This window comes from Myotis davidii, unplaced genomic scaffold, assembly GCF_000327345.1.
Source record: "Myotis davidii unplaced genomic scaffold, ASM32734v1 scaffold1277, whole genome shotgun sequence".
NCBI lineage: Eukaryota > Metazoa > Chordata > Mammalia > Chiroptera > Vespertilionidae > Myotis > Myotis davidii.
In genome coordinates this window covers 3,284,176-3,295,842 of record NW_006290682.1, presented here as the reverse complement: position 1 = coordinate 3,295,842, position 11,667 = coordinate 3,284,176, and the positions used below count along the sequence as shown (strand labels likewise).

The window sequence follows — 11,667 nt, the reverse complement described above, 5'->3', positions numbered from 1 at the left end:
GGGGGGGGTGGGAGGCAGCCAGTCCATGGTTCTCTCTCATCATGGATGTTTCTCTCTCTCTCTCTTCCTTCCTCTCTGAGATCCATAAAAATGTATTTTAAAAAAGAAAAGATGTGTTTTTGCTTGGGCAGGCATCCATAAAGAATTCATTAAACGCTCACACAGAGAGAATCCTATAGAATAAAGAGCTAAGATGCTAATTAGACCGAACGACCTTCCGGATGACCTTCCGGACGAAGCCGGACCCCCGCCAGGGAATGCCGCTGCTCGCCCAGCCTGTGCCCAGATCCGGAGAAGAGAGACAGCGCTCGGGGCGTGGGTGCTCAATGCCGTGTATCGGCGGCTTTTAAGGGCCATACCATTGATCGAAAGGATGGTTTCAAACGGCAGAAAAGACAGGTGCGTAACCAGGAAGGGCCGGCCCTTGAAAACGGGCTCATTGGTAACTGCCCCTTCGTCGTGAGGAGTCACGTGCAGCAGACCCCAGGGACAGAGACGGAAGATTCGAGTCCGAACCTGCTAAGTGAATGGGAACTCATGAATGAATGATCATCTGCACTCGCTTTCTTTTTAAAATTAAAATAAAATATTTTTTTATTGATTTCAGAGAGGAAGGGAGAGGGGGAGTGAGAGAGAAACATCAATGAGGCGAGAGAAGCATCGATCGGCTGCCTCCTGCACGCCCGACTGGGGATGGAGCCTGCAACCCGGGGCCTGTGCCCTAATCGGGAATCGAACCCTGACCCCCTGGTTCCAAGGTCAGAGCTCAACCATTGAGCCACGCTGGCCAACCAGGCGGGATTCACTTCTCATTCCCAAGGCTACAAGTGAGGTTGGCGTGGGTCTCCGTGTTTCGCAGGAGTTCATCTGCGTTCAGTGCCTCCCGCGTTGTGCCCTTGATAACGTTGCCACCGTCTCGTGAAACGCCTCGTCTTTCTCTGCAGCCAGGGAACATTTTTAACTTTTCAAAATGACGCAAACTGTGACCGAGACGGGTCGCTGTGACAGAATCCTGACGGCTTCTAGAAATCTCATCACCGATCCCACCAGACGCGGGACGTGCCTGCGGGCCCTCTACTCGAACCAGTTCTCCTTGAGCAAAAACCCAACGGCGTCCTGGAAGCCGCGGTGGTACAGGGATTCCATTTCCCGCTTGCCCGGCGGGAACAGGGCCTTGTTGAGCCGCACCAAGTTGGCCACGGACACCTAGGACAGAGAGACGGGGTGGGGCTGTGGGGCAGGGCCATGACGGTCGGCCTGCGTTACATCTGTAACCTGATGATTAGCAATCTCCACTAACAAAAGGGAAACATGCAAATTGGTGTCACTCCGTGACGCCCACCAGCCAATCAGAGCAAGTATGCAAATTAACCCAACAAAGATGGTGGTGAATTTGCATACATAGGCGCAGAGTGAAGACCGGAGATGGCGGATGGCGGTTAATTTGCATATGTAGGCACAGTGTGAAGACTGTGTAGATGGAAGCCAAGCGCTGCAGAAGGGAGCAGAGCGGTGGAGAAGGGAGGGAGCGAGGCAGCGGAGAAGGGAGCAAAGCCCGCCTCCCTTCGGCCGCAGGAAGCCCTATTCTTGCAGGAATCTTCCTGCAACGGGCCTCTAGTAATAAAAATAAAATAAAAAATAAAACGAGGAGGGCCCAGCCGGCGTGGCTCCGTGGTTGGGCGTGAACCTAGGAGCCAGGAGGTCACAGTTGGATTCCCGGTCAAGGGCACGTGTCTGGGATGCGGGGTGGATCCCCAGTAGGGGGCGTGCAGGAGGCAGCCGGTTCCTAGTTGTGTCTTCTCATGGATGTTTCTCTCCCTTCCTCCCCGAAATCAATAAAAATATATTTTCAAAAAAAAATAAAATAGGAAACTTGCCACCGAGAACATGCAGTTTGTACAGAAAACGATACGTGAGCTCACCATCTCGGAGCACGGGGAGGATTTTAGGGACGATGTTCCACACTCACCAGGATGTCCTGCTTGGCGATGGTGACGTAGACGCCCAGCTGCCCCTTGTCCTGCGGGGAGATGTCCAGGCGGCCGCAGAAGGGGGAGATGGTCACCGTGCGGCCCGCGGGCAGGATGGGGAGGCTGTTGGTGAACCCTCCGTCCACCCATGTCTGCGGAGGGAAACTCATCGTCACACGTGGGCTGGACCCGGCTGCCAGGTGGACGGCGAGTGTACGGAGACCTCGACGGTCCCTGCCTGGGATCTGCTCCTGAATTACTAGTGACCGGGGCCAGTCCCATAGGGGGTTTACGTTGGGAGAAAAACTAATGTTTGTGCCCATAGCATACCCACCCCTGGTGCATGAGAACTGGCCAGAACCGGGGAATCTGGCCAATGGTTTAGAAGTTAACTCGATTGGCCCTGGCCGGTTGGGCTCAGTGGGTAGAGTGTCGGTCTGCGGACTGAAGGGTCCGGGTTCAATTCCTGGTCAAGGGCACATGCCCGGGTTGCGGGCGCGATCCCCAGTAGGGGGCGTGCAGGAGGCTGCCGGTCCATGATTCTCTCTTGTCATGGATGTTTCTATCTCTCCCCTCTTTCTTCCTGTCTGAGATCTATAAAAATATATTTTTTAAAAAAAAGAAGTTAACTTGACTGTGTTCAGGAGAGTGAGGCTCAGATTGTGCGGATGCCGGTGCAGGCGTCCGAGGCCCTGTGCTTGGGCCAGGATGTGTTCTCGAATCACAGTGGGAAGCCACATTTACTCTGGCATTTCACCATCCACCACTGCACACAATTCTATATAATAAAAGCCTAATATGCAAATCGACCAAATGGCAGATGACCAGCCGCTATGACATGCACTCACCACCAGGCGGCAGACGCTCTGAGTTGCCCCAGCCCGCAGGCCCTAGGCCAGCCAAGGTGGGTGCCAGTGGGGGCCCCCTTCATCGCCAGCCAGGCCTAAGGACCCTACAGGTGCACGAATTTCGTGCACTGGGCCTCTATTATATCATTGGAAAGCAACATTTTTTTTAAATATATTTATTTTAACCTTGCTTTGGGGGGATTTACCCCATTTCATTTTGGTATACCTTTATTTTTTAACACAAATGCATGCTCTTTTTACCCTCTAGTCTGCGAAGTGACTTTTTCTTTTTTTTTTAATAGAAGACAAAATCTTGTTGGCAACCTAAAAGCTCAACAAGCGGCCAAAGTACGTTTCTGATGAAAAAGCTTAAAAATAAAAATTAATCGCGACTGCTTGCCAAGTCATTGTTTTTGCTAAGTCCTGTGTAAAAGAAATATTAACTGTCCTTGTGTAAATAAAAATTTTCTGTAATTATTGATTTTTCAGAAGCTGCCCCTATGAAAATTTTCTTTTCGCCTATTTCCATACAGTGCCCCAAACAAAAATTATTGAAATGTTTAATCTGTGGAATTCCATATGCCCAGTAAAATATTTTTGTATGTAAAAATAAATAAATATTTAATATTGGGGAAAAAAATTTTTTTGTTGATTTCAGAGAGGAAGGGAGAGAGAAACATCCATGACCAAGAGAGAATCATGGACCGGCTGCCTCCTGCACGCCCCCTACTGGGGATCGAGCCCGCAACCCATTCATGTGCCCTTGACCGGGAATCAAACCGTGACCTCCTGGTTCCTAGGTGAAGGCTCAACCACTGAGCAACACCGGCCGGGCTGGAGACCAGAACTTTCTGTCTGGAACTTAAGCAGAACCACGAGGGCCCGGTGGGCTGATTCAGAACCACCAGGAAGCGTAACTATAACATTGGGTTCTTCAAAGGGGACTTATCCCCATGGGATCCCTGATCATGGGTCAGGGATCAGAGCCTACCTGTCCTTTGTACTCCACCGGCTTCAGGCCGGCGTAGAGGGGCAGGAAGCTGCTGGCCAGGAGGACCTGAGGGAGGAAACGGAAAAACGGATCAGGCACGGAGAGGCGCTCACACTCAGACCGGAGACTGGGTATGTGGTTTCCTACAAAATTCTACGTCGTTAAGAAAAAAATTTAAATTGCTGTAAGAAAGAAAACGTTACGTCCATTATAAGTGCACAATGCATGCACTTAAGTACAAGAAAACATAGTCAACTAGAGGCCCGGTGCACGAAATTCGTGCACTCGGGGGGGGGTCCCTCAGCCCGGATGGCGAGAGGGCGCAGGCCAGGCCGAGGGACCCCACCGGTGCACGATCAGAGCTGGGGAGGGACCATGTGAGGGCTCCAGGGCGTGTCCGACCCGTCTCGCTCAGTCCTGATCAGCCGGACCCCAGCAGCAAGCTACCCTACCGGTCAGAGCGTCTGCCCCCTGGTGGTCAGTGCACGTCATAGCGACTGGTGGACCAGTTGACTGCCTGCCCCCTGGTGGTCAGTGCACGTCAGTGAGCAGTTGAACGGCCTTAGCATATCATTAGCATATGACGCTTTGATTGGTTGAACGGACGACAGGACGACCGGACACTTAGCATTTTAGGCTTTTATTCTATAGGATATCAGAAGGGATCCTAGAGAGATATGTCTGGCTCAGCAATGGATGGCCTCTCTCTGAAATTCAATATATATATATATTTTTTTAAATGATTCCACAGAGCTACTAAACCAGAAGTATGGCCCCAAATATCTTGAAATGCAGATTGGGACTGTGAAGAAGACAGACATCAGGTCCCTGCTTAGTACCCTGTCAAAGGCAAGATTAAGCTTCTGGATTTCCAGAGGCCTTCCCTAGATCAAAAACTAATAGAAATTACTACCTCAGCCATAACTAGTTTCACTCAGTGGACAGAGCATCGGCCTGCAGACTGACGCGTCCTGGGTTCGATTCCCGGTCAAGGGCACATGCCCAGGTTGCGGGCTCGATCCCCAGTGGGGGGCGTGCAGGAGGCAGCCGGTCCATGGTTCTCTTTCATCATGGATGTTTCTCTCTCTCTCCCCCTCTCCCTTCTTCTCGCTCTGAAATAAAAAAAATTAAAAAAACATTGTATGCATAGAACGGCTTACCTAAACTGCCAAGTGTCAGCTACGTTCATCTAAGGAGCTGTTGTTGCTACTCAACGGCACAGGAGACCTGCTTCTAGAATAAACTCAAGGGTGTTGGATGCGGCGAGGCTCCCGTGGGACTGACCCGCTCATGGGTCCCACGGCGGACCGAGCCGGACCACCCCAGCCCGGACAGGAAGCCACGGGCGTGAAGGGCACAGGCTGCCCACTTCCTCCCCCAGGAGTGCGTTACCTGGATGAGGTCCTCCCTGGAGGAGAAGCTAGAGACCAGGGAGTTCTTCCCGGTCCGGGCACTGGTGATGGACACGTGCAGGCGGCTGTGCGCCAGCTGGTGGGCGTTGGGCGGCAGGATCGACTCCATTCCGCGTCTGGGGGAGAGAACGTAGCCACGTCACTACCCTCTCATCGTTGTTAGTATTTGTTTTTTAAATATGTATATATTTTAATTTTATTTTTATGATGTTACATGCAATCATCATTAATATTTCTAGAAAAAGGATTTTAAATATAATGCTACATGCAATTAATATTTCAAGAAAAACGATTTTAAGTATAATAATGTTACATGCAATAATCATTAATATTTCAAGAAAAACTACTTTAAGTATGTTACATGCAATAAACATTAATATCTCACACAAAGACTTTAAATATAATATTACCGAAACTGTACTAACATAGTATAACATAACAAAAGTGTATTTCCTACCACTTTTGTGATATTAAATATATTTTTATGGATTTCAGAGAGGAAGGGAGAGGGGGAGAGAGATAGAAACATCCATGATGAGAGAGAATCATGGATCGGCCGCCTCCTGCACGCCCCCTACTGGGGATCGAGCCCGCAACCCGGGCACGTGCCCTGATGGAGAACGAACCCTGACCTCCTGGCTCATAGGTCGGTGCTCAACCACTGAGCCACGCTGTCCAGGTATTATTATTATACTAGAGGCCCGGTGCATGAATTCATACACCAGGGACCAGTGGGGTCCCTCGGCCTGGCCCGCGGGATGGGGCTGAAACCGGCTCTCCGACATCCCCCGAGGGGTCCCGGATTGCGAGAGGGCGCAGGCCAGGCCGAGGGACCCCACTGGTGCATGATTGGGGTCAGGGAGGGATGCGGGAGGTTGGCCAGCTGGGGAGGGACCATGGGAGGGCTCCAGGGCATGTCCGGCCCATCTCGCTCAGTCCCCATCAGCCGGACCCCTGCAGCAAGCTCACCTACTGGTCAGAGCATCTGCTCCCTGGTGGTCAGTGCACGTCATAGCGACTGGTCGACCGGTCGACTGTCTGCCCCCTGGTGGTCAGGGCACGTCATAGCGAGCGGTTGAGCGGCCTTAGCATGTCATTAGCATACGACGCTTTGATTGGTTGAGTGGACGACCGGATGACCAGACACTTAGCATGTTAGGCTTTTATTATATAGGATGTTTTTGTTGTTAATGCTCGCCCAAGGATATTTTTCCCATTGCTATTTAGACTGGAAGGGGAGGGAGAGCGAGAGAAACATCACTGTGAGAGAGACACATTGATTGGTTGCCTCCTGCATGCACCCCGACCCAGACTGGGGATGCAACTTGAAGCAAGAAACGTGCCTTGGACCAGAATCGAACCCGATACCCTTTGGCTGCAGGCCGACACTCCAGGCACAGAACCAGGCCTTTCATTCCCGACCGCCTGATGACTACGCCAGGGCTGACCTTGCCACGGTCGACAACGAGTCCTCACGCCGTGGACCCACTCGGGGACCCACACACACCCGTACCTCAGTCGGGCCATGAAATCGTAGCCGGGCGTCACGGCCCCGAAGGACTGCCTTCGTGTCTCCTCAGCGAACTCGTACGTGAACTGGTTGCATTCCTGAAAAAGGACGTGAACGGGCGGCTCGACATTTCGTCCAAAGGTCCGTCTGATTCCAGCGCTCTGCCCCTCACCCACCATTCCTGGTCCCCCAGCGAGCCACCTGTTGTCCCCAGTCCTGCTGTTTTCTTGCATGGATGTGAGAGAGACACACGGATGGGTTGCCTCCTGCGTGCATCCCATCCGGGGGTGGGGCCTGCAACCCAGGTACATGCCCTTGGCCAGAATCGAACCCAGGACCCTTCCGTCCTCAGGCCGACACGCTGGCCACTGAGCTAAACCGGCCAGGGCAGCAGCGCCAGTTGCCAGCGGCCACACGGATAGCAGAGGGAGGAGTCCTGAGGGCTGTCTTTTGCCAGCGCCGGGTCAGAGTCGTGGGAGGGCGGTCCTGGCCCTGGCGTTTCGTGGGTCCTGGGAACCCGCCTCCGGGTCAGAGTTGTGGGAGGGCGGTCCTGTGGGTTCTGGGAACCCGCCTACGTGAGCTCGTCTTCACAAACCCTTTGAGGTGGGTTATATGCGTAACCTCCTCCTGGTCCCCCAGCGAGCCACCTGTTGTCCCCAATCCTGCTATGTTTTTTTTTAAAAAATACTTCTATTGATTTCAGAGAGGAAGGGAGAGAAATAGAAATACCAACGAAGAGAGAGAACCATGGATCGGCTGCCTCCTGCACGCCCCCCCCTGGGGATCCAGCCCGCAACCCGGGCCTGTGCCCTGACCGGGAATCGAACCCTGACCTCCTGGTTCATAGAAGGACGCTCAACCACTAACATGGATGTGAGAGAGACACACGGATGGGTTGCCTCCTGCGTGCATCCCATCCGGGGGTGGGGCCTGCAACCCAGGTACATGCCCTTGGCCAGAATCGAACCCAGGACCCTTCCGTCCTCAGGCCGACACGCTGGCCACTGAGCTAAACCGGCCAGGGCAGCAGCGCCGGTTGCCAACGGCCACACGGATAGCAGAGGGAGGAGTCCTGAGGGCTGTCTTTTGCCAGCGCCGGGTCAGAGTCGTGGGAGGGCGGTCCTGGCCCTGTCGTTTTGTGGGTCCTGGGAACCCGCCTCCGTGAGCTCGTCTTCACAAACCCTTCGAGGTGGGTTATATGCGTAACCTCCCAGTTGGCAGGTAAGAAAACAGGTTGAAGAGATTAATGATCTTCCCTCATTTGCCGTGAAGAGTGAGGGCCATGGGCAGGGTTGGAACCCTGGCCTGTCTTCCATTCATTCTTTCATTGATTCATTCATTCCTTCATTGATTCATTTGTTCATTTATTCATTCATTCACAGTATGGTAAGAAAACAGGTTGAAGAGATTAAGGGTCTTCCCTCATTTGCCGTGAAGAGTGAGGGCCATGGGCAGGGTTGGAACCCTGGCCTGTCTTCCATTCATTCTTTCATTGATTCATTAATTCTTTCATTCATTGATTCATTCGTTCGTTTGTTCATTCATTCGCAGTACGGTAAGAAAACAGGTTGAAAAGAGTAATGGTCTTCCCTCATTTGCCCTGAACACTGAGGGCCATGGGCAGGGTTCGAACCCAGGCCGATCTCTCCCTCTCTGAAATCAATACAAATATTCTTTTTTAAAAAGAGGGTAGAATAAGGCATTATCTTTTCTGTCTATTATTCTTTCATTCATTCATTCATTCATTCATTGATTTGTTCATTTGTTCGTTCATTCATTCACAGTATGGTAAGAAAACAGGTTGAAGAGATAAAGGATTTTTCCTCATTTGCCATGAACAGTGAGGGTCATGGGCAGGGTTGGAACCGAGGCCTGTCTTCCATTCATTCTTTCATTTATTCACTCATTCATTCTTTCATTCATTCATTTGTTCATTCGTTCATTCATTCATTCACAGTATGGTAAGAAAACAGGTTGAAAAGAGTAATGGTCTTCCCTCATTTGCCGTGAACAGTGAGGGCCATAAGCAGGGTTGGAACCCAGGCCTGTCTTCCATTCATTCATTCTTTCATTCATCATTTGTTCATTCATTCATTCATTCACAATATGGTGAAAAAATAGGTTGAAGAGATTAAGGGTCTTCCCTGATTTGCCGTGAACAGTGAGGGCCATGGGCAGATTGGAATCCAGGCCTGTCTTCCATTCATTCATTCTTTCATTCATCATTTGTTCATTCAGTCATTCATTCACAGTATGGTGAAAAAATAGGTTGAAGAGATTAAGGGTCTTCCCTCATTTGCCGCGAACACTGAGGGCCATGGGCAGAGTTGGAATCCAGGCCTGTCTTCCATTCATTCATTCATTCTTTCGTTCATTCACAGTACGGTGAGAACGCCTGGGAGGGAGACAGAATCAAGCCACCCTCCCCCTCATCATTTTCACATCGGAAAACACATATATAATTACATATTGTTTTTCTGATCAATCACTATGCTTCAGTTATGTTCAATCTGTAACAATGAAAATCCATCCTGCATATCAGATGTTTACGTGACGATTCATAACAGTAGCAAAATGACAGTGATGAAGCCGCCACGAAGATAATGTTATGGTTGGGGGTCACCACAACATGAGGAGCTGTATTCAAGGGTCGCGGCATTAGGAAGGTTGAGAACCACTGGATGAGACAATCGTATGCTTTACGAAGGGACGCCCCGGATATTTCCAGTACCCGCCCAAAATACACCAGGAGGTCAGGGTTCGAATCCCGCTCAGGGCACAGGCCCGGCTTGCGGGCTCGATCCCCAGTGTGGGGCGTGCAGGAGGCGGTTGATCCATGATTCTCTCTCATCATTGACGTGTCTCTCTCTTTCTCTTTCTCTCTCTCTCTCTCCCTCTCTCTTCCTCTCTGAAATCAATACAAATATTCTTTTTTAAAAAGAGGGTAAGATAAGGCATTATCTTTTCTGTCTCCCTGTCACCCAGAATGGTCCCCTCTCCCAAACCCGGAGCCCAGACCCCTGATGATTAAATGCTAAAAGCTTTCCTGTTTCCCAGGCAAAGCATGCAGCCAGCTGAGCGTGAGCGTCCGGCATTGTTACTGGATCTTGATTATTGGCCGAGGAAGGCGGCCGAGGGGCCACCCCATTACCTCTATTTTCTCCGGTGCCGTGAGCAGGACCGAAGCCACCAGGGACCCGGCGGAAGCCCCCGCGAAGGCCTTGACGTCCCTCAGCAGCTTCTGGCCGTGTTTGCAGAAGGCCGAGGCTGCCCCCAGGTGGTAAATGCCCAGGAATCCGCAGGCAGCGAAGGACAGGTTGATGTGCCTCATTCCACCTGCGACGCTGGCCACACACACACACACACCAGAAAAAAGAAAAAGGAAAAAAAATACAGATAAATGCTCTAAGTCGGTATAATGAGCTAATCGTGGCTCTAAGCCTTCCTTTGCGTAGACAATGCTTGGTGTTGAAGCTCCAATTTGCACAATTAAAGGCTCATCGAACACCCAGATCCTTCAAGGATACGTTTTCCCTATTCTATCCCACCTTGACCCCAGAGTTTTATTCATGAAAAAAAATGAGGTTACAACAGCCCATATCAGTTCAGGGGGTTGCATAATATGCGATTTATTCATTAGATCGCGCAGCCTCCTACTCCATTTCTTGGCAGGAGACGGATGTGTCCGTGCCAACTGGCAGGCCGCCTGGTCTTTTTTCTTGACCTTTTTGTAACTTTGCGCAAATCTGGAATCCTCCCAAAGGAACCTGTACAACAGGAGCAGTTAGAGCGCTGTACTGGGGAGACCTCCAATCATTGGACCAGGGCGCATCCCAAAGGATGCACACATTTGCATGTTGCAAATGCATCCGTCAATTGCAAATGCATCCGTCAACTGCAAATGCATCCATCAATTGCAAATGCATCCATCAATTGCAAATGCATCCATTAATTGCAAAAACAGATCCCTGCGCCCTCCCCTCCCATCTCCACTCGGGGCATCCACATTTTCTTAAAACACAGACACACACACTCAAAAAAAAAACAAACAAACAAAAAACCGGATGCCCCCAATTATTCAAGCACGCGGTATTTTTCACCCCGGAGTTTCTTAGGACAATCTGAGGTCATGATTGGCCAGGGCGCTGGGGGCCCCAAGCAATGGACCCGCATCCCCTGATACCTGTGAGGAATCTAACTAAACGGCTCCTTTTGCTCGAGCCTCGGAGGGCAGATGTGCCCCTCCCTCTCCTCCCCAGACCCGTGCCTGAAATCCTGCCCCCCACCTCGCTGCGCACTAGGACCCCCACTTGGGGCTCCGGGGCCATCAGAATAGGCGCGAGGCCCGGGCCCCCCAATTCAGGAACCTACAGCCTTTGTTCTGCAGCATCTGGCTGGGCCCCGTGAGGGAGGCAGCTCGGCCTCTGCAGCCAGCCGCAGCTTTGCTTTAATGACTGCAGATGGGAGGGGGCGAGGGAGGGGGGCTCAGCGGCCAGGCGGCCGCCCCGGACCCCTTCAGTGTGGGGCTGTCCCTCCCCTCCACCCGTTTACTGGAAGGCGGGGCTGAGCCGTCACTCAATGCCGCCTCGCCCTACCCAAGCAGGCTTGAGGCACTTCCGTGTTGAACGCCCCACCTCCCCGCCTTAACCGGAAGGAGGAGCCGGGCCGTCACTCACTGCGGCACCGCCTACCCACGCAGGCCTGTGGCACTTCCGTGCTGTACGCCCCACCTCCCCGCCTTAACCGGAAGGAGGGGCCAGGCCATCACTCAATGCAGCTCCGCCTACCACCCCCGCTCTGCCCTCATCCCGCTCCGCCCTCCACTGCAAGATTGAGGCACCTCCGTGCTGAACGGCCCACATCATGCCTTAACCCGAAGGAGGGGCCGGCCGTCACTCAGTGCGGCTCTGCCTACCCTTGCAGGCCTGCGGCACTT

The 11,667-nt window shown here is 52.0% G+C and overlaps 1 protein-coding gene across 4 annotated transcripts; it reads right to left on the bottom strand.

Moving 5' to 3' along the window:
* Positions 1 to 727: 727 nt before the first annotated feature.
* Positions 728 to 11,661, bottom strand: PNPLA4 (patatin like phospholipase domain containing 4). 4 transcript variants are annotated; one of them, XM_006763808.2, is made up of 7 exons: positions 11,647 to 11,661; positions 9,883 to 10,067; positions 6,735 to 6,829; positions 5,202 to 5,337; positions 3,810 to 3,875; positions 1,970 to 2,122; positions 728 to 1,206 (listed from the first exon to the last, which is right to left on the bottom strand). In XM_006763808.2, exons 2-7 carry the CDS (start codon positions 10,060 to 10,062, stop codon positions 1,075 to 1,077), a joined length of 762 nt encoding a protein of 253 aa, XP_006763871.1. In that variant the 5' UTR covers positions 10,063 to 10,067; positions 11,647 to 11,661; the 3' UTR covers positions 728 to 1,074. The 4 variants fall into 4 exon arrangements, with proteins under 4 accessions (XP_006763871.1, XP_006763872.1, XP_006763870.1 ...); XM_006763809.2 differs by lacking the exon at positions 11,647 to 11,661 and adding an exon at positions 11,327 to 11,608; XM_006763807.2 differs by lacking the exon at positions 11,647 to 11,661 and adding an exon at positions 11,103 to 11,236.
* Between the last annotated feature and the right edge of the window lie 6 nt (positions 11,662 to 11,667).

What these genes read in the sequence shown, in the direction of transcription:
- PNPLA4 (XM_006763807.2), bottom strand. An exon ending in CGGCACCGGAGAAAATAGAG is followed by an intron (nt 6,830 to 9,882) that starts GTAATGGGGTGG and finishes GTCCTTTTTCAG; the next exon opens with GAATGCAACCAGTTCACGTA. An exon ending in CCAGGGAGGACCTCATCCAG is followed by an intron (nt 3,876 to 5,201) that starts GTAACGCACTCC and finishes TTCCTCCCTCAG; the next exon opens with GTCCTCCTGGCCAGCAGCTT.